The 24,314-nt window shown below is 42.6% G+C and overlaps 1 protein-coding gene across 4 annotated transcripts in view; it reads right to left on the minus strand.

The window, feature by feature from the left end:
- The window catches only part of jade2 (jade family PHD finger 2), a 171,632-nt gene that overhangs the window by 34,137 nt on the left and 113,181 nt on the right, over nucleotides 1-24,314 (minus strand). For all 4 annotated transcript variants that reach the window (XM_072263926.1, XM_072263925.1, XM_072263927.1 and 1 more), the window contains exons 9-12: nucleotides 18,574-18,785; nucleotides 16,221-16,388; nucleotides 10,276-10,392; nucleotides 4,575-5,072 (exon numbers count right to left, since the gene is read on the minus strand). In XM_072263926.1, the coding sequence (XP_072120027.1) occupies nucleotides 4,575-5,072; nucleotides 10,276-10,392; nucleotides 16,221-16,388; nucleotides 18,574-18,785 (995 nt within the window). The remainder of the gene's footprint in view (nucleotides 1-4,574; nucleotides 5,073-10,275; nucleotides 10,393-16,220; nucleotides 16,389-18,573; nucleotides 18,786-24,314) is intronic.

The following is a 24,314-nucleotide window of genomic DNA, read 5'->3' on the forward strand; positions in this document are numbered from 1 at the left end:
GTTGTGTAAATGACATCAAAAAATAAGGACATTTGCTTTTCATTACAGCGTTAGCAATTAGCTGTAATGAGGCATCACTTTCTTTGGCTGATCTTTAGAAGCATATGTAATGTTATTAAAAAAGGTGTTCGGTTGTTTGATCTCATTTCACTCAGAGGACAATGACAGCGTATATAATTATGTGGCATTTAGATATTGAACTATGACATGGTGATAACCCACACATATACCTCTATATTCATTGTGATTTTATAATGTGTTCCCACTGCAAGTAAATTCTACAAAGTAGCTCACAAGTTCATGTTCCAGATTTCCAACAGAATGAGTAAACACAAGAAAGTCCGCAGATGCTGGAAATCCAAAGCGACACACACAAAATGCTGGAGGAACTCAGCAGGCCAGGCAGCATCTATGGAAAAGAGTAAACAGTCGACGTTTCAGGCCAAGACCCTTTATCAGGTCTGGATAAAAGCGATTAGAAGTCGGAGTAAAAAAGGTGGGGGGAGGAGAGGAACAAACACAAGGTGGTGGTTGATAGTTGAGACCGCATAAGAGGGACGGGTGAGGTAAAGAGCTGGGAAGTTGATTGGTGAAAGAGATATAAAGGGCTGGAGAAGAGGGAATCAGATAGGAGAGGACAGAAGGCCATGGAAGAAAGGGAAGGTGGAGGGACACCAGAGGGAGGTGATGGGCCGGTAAGAAGGTGAGAGAGGGAAATGGGAATGGAAACGGTGGGGGAGGGGGGTGCAATTACCGGATGTTCGAGATATCGATGTTCATGCCATCAGGTTGGAGGCTACCCACACAGAATACAAGGTGTTGCTCCTCCAACCTGAGTGTGGCCTCATTGCGACAGTAGAGGACTGACATGCCGGAATAGGCATGGGAGGTAGAATCGAAATGGATGGCTGCCCGGAGATCCCGCTTTGTCTGGCAGAGGAAGCGTAAGTGCTCAGTCTCCCAATCTACGTCGGATCACACTGATATACAGGAGGCCACACCGAAAGACCGGATACAGTAGATGACCCCAACAGTGTTGCCTCACCCAGAAGGACTGTTTAGGGCCCTGAGTGGTAGTGAGGGAGGAGGTGTAGGGGCAGGTGTAGCACTTGTTCCGCTTGCAAGGATAAGTGCCCGGAGGCCAATGGGGAGGGATGAATGGACAAGGGAGTCGTATAGGGAGCGATCCTTGAGGAAACTGGGGAAGGGAAAGATGTGCTTGGTGGTGGGATCCCGCTCTCATGGCGGAAGTTACTGGAAATTATGTGCTGGATGCGGAGGCAGGTGGGGTGGTTGGTGAGGAAAAGAGGAGCCCTATTCCTGGTGGGGTGGCAGGAGGATGGGGTGAGGGCAGATGTGGGTGAAATGGAGGATATGCGGGTAAGGGCAGCGTTGATGGTGGAGGAAGGGAAGCCCCTTTCTTTGAAGAAGGAGCACATCTCATTAGTTCTGGAATGAAAAGCCTCATCCTGAGAACAGATGTGATCAAGATGGAGGAATTGGGAGAAGGGGATGACATTTTTACAAGTGACAGGGTGGGAAGAGATTTAGTCCAGGTAACTGAGAATCAGTGGGTTTATAGAAGATATTAGTGGGTAAACCATAAACAGAGACAGAGAGATCGAGAAAGGGGAGGGAGGTATCAGAAGTGGACCAGGTAAATTTGAGGGTAGGGTGGAAGCTGGAGGCAAAGTTGATGAAGTTCACGAGCTTGGCACGGGTGCAGGAAGCAGCACCAGTGCAGTCGTCGATGTAACGTAGGTAAAGTTGGGGAGTGATTGGCTTGGAACACAGACTGTTCCACGTAGCCAACAAAAACGCAGGGATAGCTGGGACCCGTGCAAGTGCCCATGGCTTTGCCTCTTGTTTGGAGGAAATAGGAGGTGCCAAAGGGGAAACTACTGAGAGTGAGGACTAGTTCTGCCAGATGGAGAAGAGTGGTGGTGGAGGGGAGTAAAAAGGTGAGGGGAGGGGATGGAGAACAGCTAGAAGGTGATAGCCGAAGCCAAGTGGATGGGAAAGATAAAGGGCTGGAGGGGAACAAGATGACAACAAAGGCAAGTTCCCAGAACGGATACGTAGTTGTGGTAGCAGGTCTGGGTTAGTACACGATCAAAGAGTCCAGCAGAGATCACAGAATCTAGGAAATGCTTTACACCATTTAAGTCAACTCCTTAGCTCCTGAACACATCCCTTCCCTGACGATCCACCAAACGCCTGCTTCAAATCGCTGGTCACATCAATAAAGTTATAAAGAACCACAATCAGGATTGAGTGGGATGACATCAGGACGGGATGAGAAAGGGGAGACTGAAGAGGAAGGGGAAGTAAATCTCCTAAAAGGTAAGGGAACTTAATCACCAATTCAACTTCATTAAATGCTTTTCCCTCTTCCAAAGCATACTCTCATTTATTTACACTGCTTTTCAATTATTACCTTCTTGTTCTTGTTAAAGACCAAGAATGCCATTTGTATTTGCAGGTACTGGGAACCCTTTACCTCAAGAAGCCTTGACCTTGAAGATTCCCAGCCTCCTCCACTCTGGGATCCTGCAACCAAGTCCTTCGGCAGTCACGTGCTTTTAAACTGGAATTTTATAAGCACTGGCCAGGGACTCTGGTAATGATTATAATTTTCCCACTGTCACTCCAGCATAGTTTATGCCTTCGGCTTTCTTGGATTGAATGGCTCACTGCTCTCCGTACTTTGTGGGTGTCTTTGAATAGTGAGAATCCAGATAGTTCAGAGTCAGGAATTTAGAAGTTACTTGCAAAACCATGAACATATGAATTAGGAGCAGCTGTAGCCTCTCCACTCCTTAAGCTGCACTGCCGTCGGTTAAGATCATGGCTGATCTGACTGTAACTTCAGCCCAACGTTTTTTCTAACTAGGGCAACCATTTACCATTTGCTCATCCAGTATCTCTATCCTTGAGACAAAAGGTAGCTCGACTGAATCCAATTCTCCCAAAGCAAAAGAGGAAGCAAATTCAAGGAACAGGGACCATGGTAACTGGGGATGCTAACATTCTGAAATGGGAATAACTGGAAAAAAATATAGCAAGAAACTGAAAGGAATATGTTGGACTGCTACAGAAAGCTTCACAGTTCAAAATAACTTTATTAACAAAGCATGCCTATGTCACCATAAACTAGGCTAATAAAAAATATTCTGCAAGAATCATATCGTGGAACTAAAGAGTTATTGGGCCACAGCATCTCTTGTGATGTGTGCCAGTGCTGCCCATTCAATATTGAGCACTGACCTCCCACACAGCCCTGACATTAGAGAATCAGGTGCACCTAACTCACTGCGTCTTGCTCTGATACATGCTGCATAGTAATCTGTCTTCACTAGCCAGATGCAAATAACTTTTCAGTGAATATCAATGAAACTACAGATGCTGCGATTCTAAAAGAAAAACAGGAAAAAAAATGCTGGTGGAGCTCAGCAGACTGCGTCTATAAGCAGCACAGTTAACACTTCAAGTTGAAGCACCTTTATCGTCACAACATTTCTGACAAAGGGTCTTTGGTTTGAAACATTAACTCTGTTTCTCTTCCCCCTGATGCAGACTGACCTGCTAAGTATTTTCAACTTTTCTGCTGGAAGTAACTTTGACAGAAGTACACTGTCTTTTCCTTTTAAATGTGTAAACCAGAATTTCCAAGGCACTTGCATTTGTGAAGTCCGAAAGATAGACGAGCAGAATTAGGCCATTTGGCCCATCAAGACTGCTCTGCCATTTCATCACGGCTGGTCCATTATTCCTCTCAGCCCCAGTCTCATGCCTTCTCCCTGTATCCCTTCATATCCTGACCAATCAAGATTCAATCAACCTCTGTCTTAAATATACATAAAGAATTGGCCTCCTACAGCTGCCTGTGGCAAAGATTTCCACAGATTCACCACTCTCTGGCTAAATAAATTTTTCTTCGTCTCCGTTTTAAAAGGACATCCCTCTGTTCTGTGGCTGTGTACTCTGGTCTCAGACTCTCCCACCACGGGAAATATCCTCTCCACATCCACTCTATCAAGACCTTTTGCCATTCGATACGTTTCAATTAGGTCACCCCTCATTCTAGTAAGTACACATTACTGGTGCAGCGATAAATTAGTATGAAGGAGCAATTGCCCAGCTAATAAAACCATGATGGATATGGTGAGAAGACGGCATCACCAACGAGAGCTATTTTCTCCAGAACACAGCCTCAACTCCAATTATCGCTCTACAATTTAACCTGGTTTATCATCTATTCTTCCTAGTTGTGAAGAAGAAAATTATTCAACCCAAAAAGTTAACTCTGTCTGAATGCTGAGTATATCCAACATTTTTAATTTTATTTCAGATTTACAGTAGATGCAGTATTTTGCTTTTCAATCACACACACACACACAATGCTGGAGGAATTCAAGATGTCAGGCAGCATCAATGGAGAGCAATAAACAGTCAACTTTTTGGGCTGACAGCCCTAATCAGGACGAACGCTTTTAAATGACTGGTTTATATGACGGTTGTTAATACAAGACAAGTCTGTATTTGATGCAATTAACTTTAAGTTTCAAACTCACCCTCTCCAAATCTTGGCGAAGGTGGGTGAAAAGCCGCAACCTTCTGTATAAGATGTCCTGCTCCTGCTGGGCGAGATTGTCCACTTCGTCTGTTTTTGGAGCGAGGAGAGGCTTGTTGAAGTTTGACTTCCTCTTGAGCCTCCAGTACTGGTAGAAGAAATCCACCAAGACATCAGAGATCTGAAGCTGCTGAGCTACGTCTGTGGGCTTCACCAGTTCATAGAATTCTTCCTCCAGCTGCTGCAGCTTCTGCTTTCTGAGGCTGGCCTTCTCCAAGTCCTGCTCACTCTGACTCACCTCGGCATTCCCATCGGCAGCCACACTGAGCTGCCGGGGCTCGTCTCTTTTGTTAGAGCAGCTGGTGGGAGTGCTGCTGTGCTCTAGGCAGTAGGACTTAAACTTGACTTCATCATTCTCTGCTAGAATAGTCCTCATTTCCAAATTGTGATCAAATGCACAAGTGACGTGGAATGCTGTTATACAGGAGGCCATTGAACACTGGAGAGAGGAAAGATAATTTCCAAACAGATTAATGCGTACTCTATTAAGTAAAGGAACATTAGCAGAAAGATTTTACTCTATGGTTTTCAATTCTATGGCTTTATTACCCATGCACCAGGTAAAAACATCTTCCTTCCAGTGCCGGTTTCTAGCTCCACACTAAGCCAACTATGACATGACAACGCAGCTTAAAAAGTTACCACAACCTTCAGCAAACCAATAGCGTTTGTGAACTTTCCCACTGAGCAATCACGCTCCTTTGGCAGCAAGTTTATCACTAATATTTCTCTATCAGGAGTGAACAATTTGAGCATGTGGGAGCTACCTTGATATAACAACAAAAAGAACTTCAAACATTTGGCATGAAATTTGTGAGACCTACTTCAATGCTGCCTGGTCCAATATACACAATGTAGTTTCCGTTTTTCTTGGTAAGTAATTACTTTTCTTTAAATGCAGTGATATCTTATCTCCTTAACTCCCTAAACTGTGGTAACAGCTCCAGGGCACTTAATTAGAAAAGCCAGTATCTTAAGGTTTTGTTGCACGTTACTTTATTTTAAGATCATTCTTAATACATAAGTAACATCCAAATGCTTCCTTGAGCTATCAAAGGTCTTTAGCATTGCTAGAAAACTTTGATGTCTCAAGTAGTAAGAATAGTAATTTCAGATTAACTTGTTATTAATCATCTGCTATGAGCCAAAAATGACGCTGTAGAGTTGCTTCAGCAGTCTGTGTTTTTGCTCCTGATTCCATGTCAGAGTAAGATCATGGCAAAGTGGAAAACACTGTGTGCTACGGTCCATATTATCCGGTGTCCGTTAAACACTAGGTGATCACTGATGCTTCAGCTCCAGTTTGTGTCAGAAGGGGTGGGAATGTTTGCTTGCGTGGTGACTGACATCATCAGATAACAGATCTAACACTGGGAAAACATTGGATTTATTAATGCGGGACTGTGACTGGAATTGCCTGATTCTATTTTGTGACTGATATTATTTTTCCTGGGATGTTCACTCAGGTGATGTGCTCCAGATAAAATTGATTTTAGATTGCATAGTGCTGAGATAAAGCAGTGCCATACAATACAATCTCGAGGCAGAAGTCCCGTTTTGCATTAGAATCCACTTACAAGGTCAAAAATACAAGACAGGGAAGTGGGAAGGGTTTTGTTTACATAGTGAACGGCTCAAGCACAGAACTTTCAGACTTAGCAAATGACGAGGCAGAAAGCCCAGATGCATTCAGGAGGAATTTAGAAATTAGCATGAGAGACAAGGTCGTGGAAGAAACATTCTGGAGGGCTGAGATGTGGTAGGTTGAAAAGGAAGAGATCTGAGTGGGGCAAAAACATCATCACAGTCTCATGAGACTGTGAAAACGCTGTAAGTCAAACACTGGGAACAGGGTTGGGAGAGGAACTCTTCTGCTGTTTTATTGGCACCGTGAACAGGAAAATATATTTTAATTCACTGATGCCCCGGTCTACAACCCATTAAGTACTTAAGGAAAACAACAGGAATTCTGCAGATGCTGGAAATTCAAGCCACACACATCAAAGTTGCTGGTGAACGCAGCAGGCCAGGCAGCATCTCTAGGAAGAGGTACAGTCGACGTTTCGGGCCGAGACCCTTCGTCAGGACTAAGTAAAGGAAGAGTGAGTAAGGGATCCCTTACTCACTCTTCCTTCAGTTAGTCCTGATGAAGGGTCTCGGCCTGAAACGTTGACTGCACCTCTTCCTAGAGATGCTGCCTGGCCTGCTGCATTCACCAGCAACTTTGATGTGTGTTGCAAGTACTTAAGGAGTCACTGTTGTGATGGAAGAAATCTCCCACAAAAAAAATGACATTATGACATGATAATCGTTGACTGAGGTAGAAATATCAGGGATAACACCCCCCACCACATCCCTTCAAGGACATTGTACACACAGATAAGGAGTAGTTTAACAGCTCATCCAGGCATCTCCCATTGCATTGCATCCCTCCAGACCTGCACTAAGGTGTCAGACTAGGTTCCTACGCTGAAATCTCTCATGTGGGAGGAAGACAGGAAATTATGATTCAGAGAGGAGGCTGACTCTGAGCTTCTGGTCTAGACCTATGCCAGGAGTTTCTGTTGATTAGATTCTTGGAAAATGCATTCGAAGGTAGAAAGACCAAGGAATTCCCCAGCAGCAAATACAATCAGGCTGCTTTTAAGTGTTCAGTCTGGGAGACCAGTCTGCTTCCTGCATCCTCACTAATGGGAGGCTGCAGACTGCTGTACAGTCCGCTGAAGGATTGAGGTGAGTTCTTTTGATTGATTTTGCAGGCCGAGCCACTCTAATCCACCGGCGAGGATTTGCAACCTCTGCAGGTGACACCTCCTTGCCAACACGATGGTGACACAAGCACTGCTCCCTCTAACTTGTAATGACCAGTGTGCGCAAAAATCTCGTGCTGAGCAGTTCTTTGTCCAGTGACAACCTGTGCGCACTGAATAACTTCTTCAATAAGAACAGTATAAATAAGCTAGTTCTAAGGCGTGCAGACAAGTCATCACATTAAGTGATGCCAATCTGCAGCTGCAGCCTCCCAGTTCCAGCAACCCGAGTTTGATTCTGACCTTGGGTGCTGTACGTGTGCACCTCTCACTCAGGATAGAAAGTGCTGTAGTGCGGAACTCACATCCCAAGAATGCCTGGGCAGGTAGGTGATCTTGCCTTTTGTAAACTGCCCTTAGTTTGTAGGTGAGTGGTGGAAACCGGGAAAGTTGAAAGGAACGTAGGGAGAATAAAATGGGGTTAGTGTAAATGGGTGCTTGCTTGTTGGCATGACAGGAATGGGCTGAAGGGCCTGTTTCTGAGCTGAATGACCTTGCGGGTTGCCCCCAGCACATCTTCAGCTGCATTAATGCAAACGACTGTATGTTTCAATGTACAAGTGACGATTAAATCTGAATCTGAGATTCTATAAACGTTGTGATGCCTCATCATCAAAGGTCACTAACAGTGGCATTAAAACAGAGCTGATGTCTGGGAGAGTGTGCCTAGAAGCTAATAAAAGACAGATTAGGAATCAAATGTTGCAAATATGGAGTTTATTACCAAGTGGCATGGTTGAAGCGACAGGCATGAACGTGATTAAGACAAAATAAATAAAGGATAAAAGACAGAAGGGAGATGCTGACAGAGTTAGACGAAGTGGGTCGAGGCAAACGCGGTGCATTAATATATAAAACATTGGTCAAACTCTCCTGATTCTCTGATCCAACATAATTATCATGAAGAAAAAGAAACAATTTGTGTAACAAGAACAGATTCATAGCAACCAGGAGCAAAAGCTCTGATCAGATGGTTTGCTAGGGAACCAAGCCATTTTCACTCCAATGTTTTAATAAGAACAGAAGGAAAAGAAGCAGCTTGCGTAAACCATCATCTCTTGTGCCTGCTCCACCATTCACTTACCTCAGTGCACAGATTCTATGTCCCTCTGTTCCATTAATGTCTAAAACTATGTCGATCCCTATTTTGAAAATATCAATCAAGGTAGTCCTCTTGGGTGAAAACAATCCAGAGATTCAATAACCTCTGGGTTACATTCTGAATGCATGACCCCTTATTTTGATACTATGACCCCTGGTCAGACGGCCTGCGAAATTCTTCAGAATTCTAGGCATTTTAACAAGATCACTCCTCACTCGTCTAAACACGAGAATACCACCCACTCCACTTTACTCCTCCTACAACAACCAACAAGCCATCTCAGGGATCAAGCTGGTTTTCCTTAGCTACATTCCATCTACTGCCAGTAAACCTTTCCGCGGGTAGAGAGAACAGATCTATACATAATACAGGCTCTGGGCCTGTATTCACTAGAATTCAGGAGATTGAGGGGTGATCTCACTGAAACCTATCGAATGGTGAAAGGCCTTGGTAGAGTGGATGTGTGGAGAATGTTTCCTATGGTGGGAGAGTCTAAGACCAGAGGACACAGCCTCAGAATAGAGTGGTGTACTTCTAGAACAGAGATGAGGAGGAATTTCTTGAGCCAGAGAGTGGTGAATCTGTGGATTTCATTGCCACAGGCAGCGGTGGAGGCCAAGTCTTTATGTATAATTAAGGCAGACGTTGACAGATTCTTGATTGGTCAGGGCATGAAAGGATACAGGGAGAAGGCAGGAGATTAGGGCTGAGAGGAAAATTGGATCAGCCATGATGAAATAGTGGAGCAGACTCAATGGGCCAAATAGCCTGATTGTACTCCTACATCTTATGGTCTTATAATATATGGGACTTACTATAATTGCAGCAAGGCACTAATATTCTCATTCTCAAATCCAGTTGCAATAAAAGCCAATATACCATTTAACTTCCTAATCTGCATATTAACTTTCAATGACTCATTTCCAAGGACACCAAGACAACACTGATCATCAATAGTCTTCAACCTCTTGCTATTTAAAGAATATTCTACATGAACATAGAATTTAAGATGGTGGGGGGGTTATATGGGAGGCAGGGTTTAAAGGTCGGCACAGCATTGTGGGCCGAAGGGCCTGTACTGTTCTATGTTCTATCTCACATTATTGCACATTAGATTCCATCCGCCATGTCCTTTCCCATTCACCCAGTTTACTACATTCCCACAAAAGCTCTTTAATACTGCTCAAGGTGAACACCACCACCTTCATTTGTAGCAGCAAACTTAGATAAATCTCAGTTGATTCCCTCATCCTTCACACGATAGCTTTGGCAGTAATCATCAGTAAGCTGTCCACGGATGGCAAGACAATACATCCCACCCTGCCTCCAACTTACCTCAAAGCATTTTTACTTCCCAGGAAGAGGTGCTAGAGAGCATCAATGTTTTCCTCTTTCTCCAGGCCAATTGAAAACACTGCTACTACTCTGATGATAGTAGTCGAATCAGCACAGACTGATGAGGGAGGGGTATTTTAAAGAGAATTTATTAATTATAGCTTGTATGTGGCAATACACGGATAAGTTGTCAGTGTTAGGAGAGCCCAAGGGTACGATAAACAGCACAGTGAGGTAAGTTCTCCTATCTATGAACAGTCAGTTGATGGTTCAGGTGAGGTGGGAAACTGGGAGTTGCAGAAGGGAATTTCATAGTCTCCCATCGGAACAAAATTCTTCGATTTTTAAAAAATTATAGTCACAGATCAGAAAAAGAGGAATGTGCTTATACTGACCTGAATACACGTCCCAGTTCGTTCAGTGCAAAGGCTACAAGCCAAAGCCCATCTGCTAGCAGGAATGTGGGACACCTTTGTAATGGGTTCCATCTTCTCAGGGCAACCTATACTTACCTGAAAACAAGGAAATACAGTTCAGGCAGTCAGAAAGGTAATTCAATTTTTAGGACCTTACCCTTTAGGCCAGACCAGCTACCATTGCCACGATGGACAAAAGTTTTCATTCTGGGCCTCTGCTCCTGACCCAGTTGATCGTCTATGCCACCTTCTCCCTGATTCATAAATATACTTGGTCTCAGACCAACGGACTGCTGAGCAGAGTTGAAATGGGATTTGAGCTTGACTGGTCACACCCTGTGGTGCATCGATCTTATACGTATGGCTCAGAATTTGGTTTCAATTCTCCTTCACTCCTTTTCTGGGCAGAGGATTGTGATATGCTTGATGAAGCAGTTTCTAAAGTGGACAGAGGAAAGGACAGGAGTTCAATGAGGTAATTACTTTGATTTTTCATGGGAGGGTAGAAGTGAGAAGGAATTACTCACAAGTCCTTTCTCCCAAAGCTAACTCTGCAATGTTTAAGGGATAAAGTAAAAGTTATATTGGAAATGTGAAATAAAAACAGAAAAACATGGTGTACAGAGACAGATCAACTAATATCGTAATTCTAGTCAATTTGTTGTACATTAACATCATATTTTGGCTTTACCTAATAAAGTTTGAATTCTGTCTACTAAACAGACTTTAATCATCTTTAACTATGGAAACTAAACGTAATGTCAACAAAACAAATGTTAACTTTGAGTCAGGAGGAGCAGTGAAATTATCAAAGGCTTATAACTGACGGCTGTGGACTGGAATAAATTTTCCATTGATGTATTAGGTTAATTAAATATTACCCATTTCCCAAGGAAGGTACATCACACTTATTAAGGACAGGGTATAGCTCCCTCTACTGCCATAAATTTGTTCCTTAAATCCAGATTATATCCCTCGAAACACAGTGAATGGTAAGGTATTTCTTGGTTACTACCACAGAAACGATTATATAGTCTCTGCAATACACTTTAAAAGTCTGGTTTTAAATGAAGCCAAGTTTCAGAAGTAGAGTACAATGCACAAGAATATCTTTTGGATCATTCGAGATGCATCCGCAATGTTAAACTATGGCCAAGAAATGAAAACAGTTCACCCGAATCCGTGCTGCCTTCTCTCTAGCTCATGGACAAGAGCTAACTGTCATGTTGATAACCCGCTCACCCAACAGTCAAGTCTTTGCTGCAAATACGATTTCACTAAAAGATGATGTAGTGTACAGTTGTCTTGCAGATGTGTGTTACATGTAATCATCCTGACATGGTCTCAGAAACTGTTCAATACACAATATGAAATTAGTCCTTTTTCTTGCTTTGTGTATTCAAAGCAAAATGAGTAAGAGGCTTGAACATATCATTGTTGACAGTGTTGCTAATGTTAAGCCCAGTGTAAAGTTTAATATCCGTCAGGGTAGCCTCCAACCTGATGGCATGTCCAGAAAGCAAATTATAGATGAGTTAGCCTGACCTCAATGGTCGGGAAGCTGTTAGAGTCAATTGTTAAGGATCAGGTGATGGAGTACTTGGTGACACAGGACAAGATAGTACAAAGTCAGCATGGTTTCTGTAAGGGAAAATCCTGCCTGACAAACCTGTTGGAATTCTTTGAGGAGATTACAAGTAGGATAGATAAGGTGGATGCAGAGGATATTGTATATTTGGATTTTCAGAAGGCCTTTGACAAGGTGCCACACATGAGGCTGCTTACCAAGTTAAGAGCCCATGGTATTACAGGAAAATTACTAACATTGTTAGAGCATTGGCTGATTGGTAGGAGGCAGCGAGTGGGAATAAAAGGATCCTATTCTGGTTGGCTGCCAGTGACTAGTGGTGTTCTGCAGGGGTCGGTGTTGGGACCACTTCTTTTTATGCTGTATATTAATGATTTAAATAATGGAACAGATGGCTTTGTTGCCAAATTTGAATATGATACGAACGAAGATTGGTGGAGGGGGCAGGTATTTTTGAGGAAATAGGTAAGATGCAGAAGGACTTAAAACAGATTAGGAGAATGGGCAAGAAAGTGGCAAATGAAATACTTTGTTGGAAAATGCATGGTCATGCACTTCAATAATAGAAATAAATGTACGGACTATTTTCTAAATGGGGAGAAAATCCAAAAATCCAAAAAAGATGCAAAGGGACTTGGGGGTCCTTGTGCAGAACACCCTAAAGGTTAACTTGCAGCTCGAGTCGGTGGTGAGGAAGGCAAATGCCATGTTAGCATTCATTTCAAGAGATCTAGAATACAGGAGCAAACATGTGATGCTGAGGCTTTATAAGGCACTGGTGAGGTCTCACCTTGAGTATTGTGACAGTTTTGGGCCCCTCACCTTAGAAGAGATATGCTGGCATTGGAGAAGGTCCAGAGGAGGTTCACAAGGATGATTCCGGGAATGAGGGGGCTATCATACGAGGAATGTTTGATGGCTCTGGGTCTGTATTCACTGGAATTCAGAAGAATTATGGGGGATCTCACTGAAACCTTTTGAATGTTGAAAGGCCTAGACAGAGTAGATGTGGAAAGGCTGTTTCCTATGGTGGGAGAGTCTAGGAAAGAGGGCACAGCCTCAGGATAGAGGAGCGCCCTTTCAAAACAGAGATGCAGAGAAATTTCTTTAACCAAAGGGTGGTGAATTTGTGGAATTTGTTGACACATGCAGTTGTGGAGGCCAGGTCGTTTGGGTGTATTTAAGGCAGAGATGAATAGGTTCTTGATTGGACATGGCATTAAAAATTACGGGGAGAAGGCTGGGAACTAGGGTTGAGGAGGAGATAGAAAAAAGGATCAGCCATGATTGAGTGGCAGAGCAGACTCAATGGGCCAGATGGCCTAATTCTGCTCCTAAGCCTTATGGTCGTATGTCAATCCATGGCCTCCTGCTTTGATAATACGATCTGCAGAACGTTCGGAGAGGCTGCTACCTATGGCAACCATTGAGGAGTATGTGGATTCTGTCACCAGCTACGTAGGGAAGTGTACTGAAGATGTTACCATCACAAACCACATCCAGGTGAGTGCAAATCAGAAGCCCGTGGCTTACTGCAGAGTACCATGCACGGCTGAGGGATCGCGATGCTGCATTTAGATTGAGAGATGTGACAACTCTCAGGGAAGGAAGAACTGTGCTTTCCTGCTCCAACAGGAAGGTGAAATGGAGCATTCTCAAGAGAATTTAGGTTCACTTCTTCAATACCAGAGACACCAGGCGCATGGGCAGGGAAATCAGAAGACTACAGACTACGAGTCTACCCAGTGCGTCAGTGACCAGGGCGCTTCGCTCTCGAGAAGCTGAATGCTTTCTACACCCGGTTTGATGCACAGATAAAAGTGTTGGCGAGGAAGACACCCCGCCCCCCCAAGGGGAGCAGCCACTCCGTCTGGCTGAAGCTGAGGTGAGGAAGACCCTGGACAGAGTCAACCCATGCAAAGCTGCGGGGCCCGATAATATACCAGCTTGGGTCCTGAAAGACTGTGCAGCCCAGCTGATGGAGGTACTGACTGAAATATTTAAGATCTCTGGAATAATCCATTGTCCCATCAGTTTTCAAGGCGGCAACCATCATTCCAGTGCCAAAGAAGGTGACAGTATCCTTCCTAAGTGACTATCGTCCGGTAGCATTAACGTGAGCCATTATGAAATGCTTTGAGCAGCTGGTCATGGAACCTTTCTCCCAGCTACACTGGACCCCTTTGCTTATCACTCAAATCAATCCACTGATGACGCAATAGCCTCTGCCCTCCACTCTGTCCTGTGCCACCTAGAAAATGGGGTCTCATATGCCAGGCTGCTCTTTATGGACTTCAGTTCAGCGTTCAACACCATCACACCCCAGAAACTGGTGGGGAAACTGTCTTCACTGGGTCTCAACACCTCCCTCTGCAATTGGATACTGGACTTCATAACAGTAAGACCACAGTCAGTCTATGTGGGCAGCAACGTCTCTCATCCCATTACACTGAGTACTGGCGCTCCCCAAGGCTGTGTGCTCAGCCCGCGGCTGTTCACACTGCTGACGCATGACTGTATCACAGGATCCAGCTCAAACTGTGTCATCAAGTTGACAGCTGACACAACAATGGTTGGCCTTACCAAGAACGATGACAAGACAGAGTACAGAGAGGAAGTAGCAGCTGGTGGGTTGGTGTGAGAAGAACAACCTGAACGTGGAGAAGACTAAGGAAATCATTGTGGGATTCTGGAAGGTGCAGATGAACCACTGCCCTCTGCAAATATGTGGCTCCTCCATAGAGAGAGTTAAGTGCACCAAGTTCCTGGGAGTTCACATCACGGATGACCTCAGCTGGTCCCTTAATATCACCGCCCTGAACAAGAGGGCACAGCAGCACCTCCACTTCCTAAGGAGACTGAGGCAAGCGAGGCTCCGAACCTCCCCCCCCATCCCACCTGAACTGCATTTTACAGGAGCACCATTGACAGTGTCCTGACAAGCTGCATCACCTGGTATGGGAGCAGCAGAACATCGGAACAGAAATCCCTACAAACACTGAGAGCAGCTGAGGGTCTCCCTGCCATCTACTGGGGACATTTATCAGGAGTGCTGCATACCCAGGACCCTCAGTGTAATTAAGGATCCCACCCATCCATCCAGCATCCTCTTTGACTTTCTACCATCAGGCAGGAGACTACGATGCATAAAAACAAGAACGGTCAGGATGAGAAACAGTTTCTTCCCTCAGGCCATTAGGCTTCCGAGCTCCCGGCCGCATCGTATTCGAAGTGTCACTGGTTAATCTGTTCCGTACCTTACAAGATTTAATATTAACGCACTTTAGTTTGTTAGTTGTGTGTGATTCATCTGTAGATTTTATCCTTACCTTCATAAGTTATCGTGCGTTATGTGTTTTACACCCTGGTTCGGAGAAACTTTGTCTCATTTCTATATTTATTATATACGTTCATATACATGTATGTAGTTAAACGACAATAAACTTCACTTGACTTGGCTCTACTGTCGCAATGAGGCCACACTCAGGTTAGAGGAGCAACACCTTATATTCCGTCTGGGTAGCCTCCAACCTGATGGTATGAACATCGATTTCCCCAACTTCTGGTAATTGTGACCCCTCCCACCTTCACCATTGCCTATTCCCATTTCCCTCTCACCTTATCTCCTTACCTGCCCATCACCTCCCTCTAGTGCTCCTCCCCCCTTCCCTTTTCCCCCATGGCCTTCTGTCCTCTCCTATCAGACTCACCCCTTCTCCAGCCCTTTATCTCTTTCACCAATCAACTTCCCAGCTCTTTACTTCACCCCACCCCTCTCCTGGTTTCACCTATCACCTACTACTTTGTACTTCTTCCTCCCTTCCCCTACCTTCCTACTGTGACTTCTCACCTTTTTCCCAGCAGTTTGTGTGTATTTGATTTCCAGCACCTGCCGATTTTCTCCTGTTTGTACAGTTTAACTATGATAACTTCCAATACACACTGATACTTATTTTTAATTTACCAAACCAGGAAATCATGAGAAACTAGGACATAATTTTCTGTAATCAAATCACAGTGAACTCTTGCAAAGTCTGGACTGCAGTCAGGTCCAGGAGCTGAGACAGCTGTGTTCAGTTTGCTACAGCACTTAATTCTGATCAAAGTAACAGCCAATTTATTAAAAGCCCTTAATGCTGACCTGCACACTTTCGGATATTGAGCCTATCAATCAGATTTTTGGCAACAAAGTCAAACCTCCCATCTGCTCTTCTGAGAAATTATTTAATTCATGAATTTTCTCTGTTTGGTGCTTTGGAAGAGTATACAACGCCTGTTATTCCAAGGTGTGAAAATGGCTGTTCACTGAAACTCCGCATTCAGGTAGGTTTCTTACTTCAGGTATCCATAAGGCACAGCTAACGTGGACCCACTTTGTGCCACTGCGTGTTGGTTTCAAAGCTCCTCCTCTCTTGGGACACAGCAAACACTTTGGCTGAACACCCAGGGCACACGTCCGACACAACCAACTGCCAAGGGGCACCTTCAGAATTCCATAACAAGCCTATTGTGATTTAAAAATAGAAAATGGTCAGATACCTGCTGTTAGAACATAATCATTCGTGAGCCAGAATGTCACCTCATAATCTAGTCCGCTTTCAGACGAAACTTAAACAAGTGAACAACATAATAGTTGATACCAACTTCTAGAAGTCCAAACACAAATTTAAGAATGAAACTTTGTCAAGGCTGTCACAACAAATACCTTTACAGTTGGCTACTTTAAGAGAAATACAAATCTCAAACCAAGCTTCCAATGGCTGGCTTTTACAAGAAAAGGTTTACCAGGCAATGATTTCTTTCCCCATGGGTCAAATCATTTTGCAATAGGTTATCCCAGTGGGTTTTAAAATTAAAACACAGCCAACGTCACACATTCAGACGTTGAGGTGCTGGTTGTTTCTAATCTATTAGATCGAGGCGAAGGTGATTCCAAACACAAGGAAATCTGCAGATGCTGGAATTTCAAGCAACACACATAAAGGTTGCTGGTGAATGCAGCAGGCCAGGCAGCATCTATAGGAAGAGGTACAGCCGAAGCTTGTCGACTGGTGATTCCAAGTTCGACAAAAATAATTTTGCTATCTATGGTGCATCATACACACGTTTTTATATTTATGGCAGTCACAACACAGATGGGGTGAAACTGAGAACTATTAATTACTCCTGAACGCAAAATGTTCATTGAATATTGAAATGTGAAGCAGTACCAGGTTGTTAAACTAACATTTCAGAAGCTACAAAAGGGGAGATTGGAGGGGAGTGCCCAATGTTTGGACAAAGTATCAAAGTAACGGATAGAAGAGGTTTTTCAAGCTGGAGTCATGGGATGGATGGGATTTTGAGAAAAAAGTTGGAGAGTGATATACAGAGAGAGAGCGAGAGAGAGAGAGGGAGAGGGGAGAGGGTAGAGAGAGAGGAGAGAGGGGGGAGAGGGAGGAGAGAAGGGAAAGAAAGGAGGGAGAGAGAGGGGGATAGAGTGATAGTGAGAGAGAGAGGGAGGGAGAGGGGGTGAGGGGGAGAGGGAGGGAGAAGGAGGGAGAGGGAGAGAATTCAAGACCAATATGAATAAAATCATGATAGTCACTTTTGTTGTTCAGATCTTTCAAAGCATTTGAAACTGATCAAATTATTAAGTCATTATTTTGCAGATATATTTAGCCCTTGTATTTATTGGACACACGGCATTTAGAATTCAGTGAACTGGGTTCATTTATTCTAATATATTTTCAAATAAATGTGAAACCACAGATGAAATCATTTGAATTTGCATACATAAGTACCTGCTATTTGGGAACTATGAGGAAATGAGTGGTTTTCAATTACTGCACATAATCTTCTTGTAGTAGGCACAATTAAGGTAACTGGTGATCAGTAAGTTTGTCTTGAAGGATTTAGAGTTCAAAGTAAGTTTATTTTCGAAGTATATGTAGGCATCATATATGACCTTGAGATTTATTTTTAATTCATGACTTAAAGCAAAATAAAGTGATACAATGGAATTTATGCAAAACTATATATCACAAAGACTGACAAACATCCAATGTGCAAGAGGACAAATTATGCAAATAATAAATAAAGGTAAATTAACAATAATGAGAACATGAGTTGTAAAGTCCTTAGAAGTGATGTTCCAGTGTGGAGTCCGTTCGGGTTTGAGGTGAGTGAATGATCTATGCTGGTTCAGGAGTCTGATGTCTGTAAGGTAGTAACTGTTGCTGAACCTAGTGGTGTGGGTCCTAAGGGTCCTAAGGCTCCTGAACCTTCTCCCCGGTGATTGTAGTGAGAAGAGAGCATGGTTTGGATGATGCTGATCCCTGACGACAGATGCCGCTGTCCTGTGGCAGTGCACCTTGTAAACGTGCTCGATAATGGGGAGGACTTCGCTGTGTCCATCACTTTTCTTTTCCATAGAGGGCTGTGGCAACGCACAGTCTAACACACATTCACACATGTGAATATAACACACATACGTGAATGATAAAGGCATGTGTTGGCACAGGAAGCACTCCAATAAACCTGAATAAAGGAAGAAAGATTCTTTGTTGACCGCTGGGTACTGTTGGTTTATCTGCATGTCGGGCACGCAATACACCATTTTGGTTAAAAGACTTAAGTTCATTTATCAAAGCAGTCAGTGATTTGAAACTAAAACAATTACACAACAAAAAAAAACCCGACACCCTTACCTGGTGAACACAAATATTGCATTTGTCGCAGAAGACCATCTCATTGCCATCCTCCCCTTCCGGAGAGCGGCACACGTCACACACCACGTCCTCGTCATACTCAATCCCCAGGCCCTCCTCTGTCTCGATTGCCAGATTCATGTTTTCCTGGCACTGGCTCTCCAGCTCCTCGATGACCTTTTCCATCATCAGCTCATCCACTTCCAGCATTCCTGGGGAAAAAAAAACAAACTTAATCAAGTGGACTTCGGCGGCAATCTTACTTTAAATTCTGCTTGAAGTAGAACAGAACACGTGTCCTTCACTGACTCCCAAGGATCCTTGACTGAATACAGTCAAGTCTTGTGTTGAACCACGCAAATGGCATCATTGCCTTGTTTCAGTATCCTTTAACCGGAATGGGGAGGAGGGGGATGAGGGTGACGATACTGGAGGCAGCAGTGGCTGGGATGAGAGTGACAGGTGGAAGGATTGTAGTGACTCCAGATGAGTGCACACCCAGAGCTTTGATTTGATTCAATGGCAATAGGAATGCAATCGTTTATCCTGACCCCAAAACAGAATAGCTTGCTAATGTTTATTCTCTAAATTGATGTTAAACATCAGAATCTTTACTCCTTCCTCCTCACAATTACAGTTGAAGTCAGAAGTTTACATACACCTTAGCCAAATACATTTAAACTCAGTTTTTCACAATTCCTGACATTTAATCCTAGAAAACGTTCCCTGTCTTAGGTCAGCTGGGATCATTATTATTTTAAGATTCTGAAATGTCAGATTAATAGTAGAGAGAATGATTTCAGCTTTTATTTCTTTCATCACTTTCCCAGTGGGTCAGAAGCTTAAATACACTTTGTTAGTATTGTGTAGCATTGCCTTTAAATGGTTTAACTTGGGTCAAACATTTTGGGTGGCCTTCCACAAGCTTCTCACAATAAGATAATGGAATTTTGTTCCATTCCTCCAGACAGAACTGGTGTAACTGAGTCAGGTTTGTAGACCTCCTTGTTCACACACGCTCTTTCAGTTCTGCCCACAAGTTTTCTATCGGATTGAGGTCAGGGCTTTGTGATGGCCACTCCAATATCTTGACTTTATTGTCCTTAAGCAATTTTGCCACAACTTTGGAGGTATGCTTGGGGTCATTGTCCATTTGGAAGATCCATTTGTGACTCAGCTTTAACTTCCTGGCTGGTGTCTTGAGATGTTGCTTCAATATATCCACATAATTTTCCTTCCTCATGATGCCATCTACTTTGTGAAGTGCACCAGTCCCTCCTGCAGCAAAGCACCCCACAACATGATGCTGCCACCCCCATGCTTCACGGTTGGGATGGTGTTCTTCGGCTTGCAAGCTTCATCCTTTTTCCTCCAAACATAACGATGGCCAAACAGTTCAATTTTTGTTCCATCAGACCAGAGGACATTTCTCCAAAAAGTAAGATCTTTGTCCCCATGTGCACATGCAAACTGTAGTCTGGCTTTTTTATGGCAGTTTTGGAGCAGTGGCTTCTTCCTTGCTGAGTAGCCTTTCAGGTTATGTCGATATAGGACTCGTTTTGCTGTGGATATAGATACTTTTCTACCTGTTTCCTCCAGCATCTTCACAAAGTCCTTTGCTGTTGTTCTGGGATTGATTTGCACTTTTCGTGCCAAAGTACGTTCATCTCTAGGAGACAGAATGTGTCTCCTTCCTGAGCGGTATGACAGCTGCGTGGTCCCATGGTGTTTATATTTGCGTACTATTGTTTGTACAGATGAACGCAGTACCTTCAAGCGTTTGGAAATTGCTCCCAAGGTTGAACCAGACTTGACATCATTTTCTGACCTCAATCCAATAGAAGATTTGTGGGCAGAACTGAAAAAGCATGTGCGAGCAAGGAGGCCTACAAACCTGACTCAGTTACACCAGTTCTGTCCGGAGGAATGGAACAAAATTCCAGCAACTTACAGTGAGAAGCTTGTGGAAGGCGACCCAAAATGTTTGACCCAAGTTAAACAATTTAAAGGCAATGCTACCAAATACTCACAAAGTGTATGTAAACTTCTGACCCATTGGGAAAGTGATGAAGGAAATAAAAGCTGAAATAAATCATTCTCTCTACTATTATTCTGACATTTCACATTCTTAAAATAAAGTAGTGATCCTAACTGACTTAAGACAGGGAATGTTTTCTCGGATTAAATGTCAGGAATTGTGAAAAATTCAGTTTAAATGTATTTGGCTGAGGTGTATGTAAACTTCTGCCTTCAACTGTATCTGCAAATTGCTGCAAATTCAATATTTGCTCCATGCAGGTTTGCACATCGTAGGCTTACAAAATCTAGTGAAGAACATATCCTTGATTTGAACTGAAGAAACCAAAAGGAGCCAGGCCCCCCCCACCCCCCCCTCACCAGGATTATCTAAATAACCTGATTCCAGATGTTCTGCACAGTGTCTGGTATATCTTGGTACTGGCAGAATCCTGTCTTGGCAAGTCCATTATGGTCAAACTAGGGGGTAAGTGCCAGCACATCCAGACATTTGAAGTCCTTCATGCAGTTCATTCTAAACCCAATAATGGTCATATCAATGGACCAAAATTATTAACAAGGCAATGATTATAGTATTAAAATAGTTAATATTTAATGCTAATGTATAACGATTTTTCTATTTTATTGTCATTTATAATGAAAACTTTCTTTTGAACTAACTATAAGGCAGTAACACCATTTTAACTTCTGAGAGTTCAGACCAATCATATCACACAATCTGAAATAGGGTTCTCCTTGTAGCTGATGAAGTATCAGTAGCAACATAAATAGTGTCATGTTCTGAATTTGTCCTCTATAGTTTTCCAGCAAAAACTATACACATTTATGTCACATCAAAAAGGGAAATTATAACTGTCAGCCAATCATACTATTAATTATGGCATAATTTTGAAATTTTGCTCTCACTGTCCCTCCCTTTTTGAGGCAGTGTTGAACTATCCAGCAAACCTCAGTCAGTAAAACAGCAGGGAACAGCCTGCTGTACAAAGACATACTTCTAATCTACACACACCTTAATGCTAAATCCAGAACAGAGTCCACATAAGTTACATCTATTGAGTTGAACAGTGATGTGACATTCCACAGCAGAAGTCACAGTCGTGTAATTCTATATATAGCATTTCCACAGTGACAAAGTAAACAACAATCTATATTTCAACAGCATCACGGACATTGAATTTGGCCTTTCATAGTACTGTTATCGAACTAATTTGACATCAAATCACCTGACGTGATATGAGGACAGATGACCGAAGGCTTGGGTAATGGCAAACCTTAAAGGTGGAAAGGAGGAGCCCAGAGGAAAGGAATGCAGAAGTTTAGGGAGGGAATGATACAGTTTAGGGGGTAGTAAGCTAAGTTTGCCAATGGTGACTCAGTTCTGTTTGGGGCAAAGAGCCAAAAATGGAGAAATACAATCATCAGTAAAACTGGAGTTTACAAAGGTGACGAGGACAGAGTAGCAAACTACTTTAAGGATGAGAATTATCACATTGTGATGTTACTCAACTGTCAGCCAAGTACCTACAGGTGTGATGGGAACGGGATATAGTGTGAATTAGGATAGTGTTTTAGATGAATTGAATGTAGATAACTCAAGTTTATGAAGAGTAAGAAGCAGAAATCTGGTCAGATGTTCATCAAAGATGTTAAGTCTGAAGGTAACAAACAACTTACACACAGATAAGCTGAGGTGCAGAGTTAGATAAAGGAAATAGGTGGAAGTTGGTGTGAGGTCTACAGATCAAAAATAAGAAAAGACACCGTGAGTACTCTGGTTTATTTTCATTCAGCTGTCAGGGCTAGGGCTCGACTCTTTGGCTATGATACAGAATTTGCTGCCAAAAGTTTGAGCCACTCTTCAAAATGTTTTCTTGCTTTGAATACTTGCCCAGGTGGAATTGTTTAGGTAGAGTTATAGCAGCTGAGAAAAATTACTCCTTAACTTTTACCATTGAACTTATTTTGCCTGACTTTCAATTTTTACAGCAACAGGACTTCAACGCAATTATTAACACAAACTGTTCAATTACCTTTCAGTTATTAGTTAATATGATAGTAATTAGATCTACTGTTTAGTCAGTGAAGAGTTTCTGCCTATCAGACCATAAGATGACGGGACTGAATGAGGGCATTCTGCTCCATTTAATCTTTGTTTGGGTACATCAATATTAAAGTGTTTTTCTGGTAGATACCAGATGATAACAGGAGCCTGAAACTTTTGAATGTTTTTATTTGAAATATGAAAATACAGAGCTTTGCAATTAGTGATATATCAGAGAAGAATTTTGAACTTTTGTGCTATGAAGGGACCCGGTATATAACTTGAACATCTCATGGCATTTTTTGAATTACATTAAATATAATACATTGTGGTATTTTTCTCTAAAGCACAACCTTAACACAATAAATACAACTGGTAACATTTTTTCAGGGTGAATGATGAAATTTACAGATGAGATCATTTTCCAAGGTTTTCACCCCACATAATAATTAACTTTCTCAGAGTAGATAAAATGCATAGAAGTTTGAAAGATAGTTTTATGCTTTGTCCTCACAATGCTTCTTTATCATTTTGATCTAGCATATCTGAAAAGCAATCATGCTTCATTCATTTCTCCCAAAACTTTCATAGTTGCTTCTCTAATTGGGAATACAAATTAACGTTAATTAGCAGTGAACTGCAGGAAGTTCAATCCTGGGCATGTACGTACTCCATGAAAACTGGCCAAATGAATTTCACTCAGAATCATGATAGCTGGCATAGATGTGCATCATAAACTGCTCTGCAATGGACCTCAGTGAAAATACACAATCACAGAAGTTCCAAACCGTCTTAATTAAGAATTAGTCTTAATACATCCATATAATGTGGCTCACATAGTTTTTTAAATAATGCTGATTGGGAAATTTGTGCCAACTTTACCTCCCCCACTGTAACTATGTAAACATCCCAACTACAGACATCCTGTATGCGGCCAATATTTCAGATTTTATTCTAAAAGTACAGTATTTATAGACCAGGACAAATAATGCATTGTTCTCTACCACAATGTACATTTTCACTAGCTGGGAAACCATATGTTGACAGGTTAGAGCAAGATGTTTTTATTTAAAAGGACTGCTTGAAAATTGTGTAAAAACAGACCTCCCAGAAACTAATGGTGAGTTTTTTTTTCCAAATGGATTTTCCTAATTTCAAGATTCTGATATACTAATTGGAGACAGAAGGCGCCATGAATCTTACACCCTGTTAGCGCCACCCTTTGCGCTATTCAAGGCAAGAGGGGCCCAAGGTGAATTGGCAAACTGAATCCATCCTGTACTGGCGTAGCATTATGAGGCAGAGGGTGGTGGTGGATTTGTGTTTTTCTGACTGGAAATTTATAACAAAGTAATGTACCACAGGGACTGGTGCTGGAGCTTTTGTTGCTTGTAATATTTATAAGCCAATTTTACAAGCAACAACTATTTCTAAGAATGGTTTAGAACACAGGGTATGATTAGTAGGTTTCCAGATGAGATTAATACTGACAGAGATGCAGATAGAGAAGAAGGTTGTCTGAGGATGTGTGGAACATAGATGAGCTGGAAAGACAGATGAACCAATGGCAGGTGGAACTTCCAGACGATTCTGCGATAATTCACATTTGTAGGTTAAATTCTGGTAGGATGCTAATGGCAGGGATCTTATAAGTACTGAT

Source organism: Mobula birostris, chromosome 7 (assembly GCF_030028105.1).
Source record: "Mobula birostris isolate sMobBir1 chromosome 7, sMobBir1.hap1, whole genome shotgun sequence".
NCBI classification, from domain to species: domain Eukaryota; kingdom Metazoa; phylum Chordata; class Chondrichthyes; order Myliobatiformes; family Myliobatidae; genus Mobula; species Mobula birostris.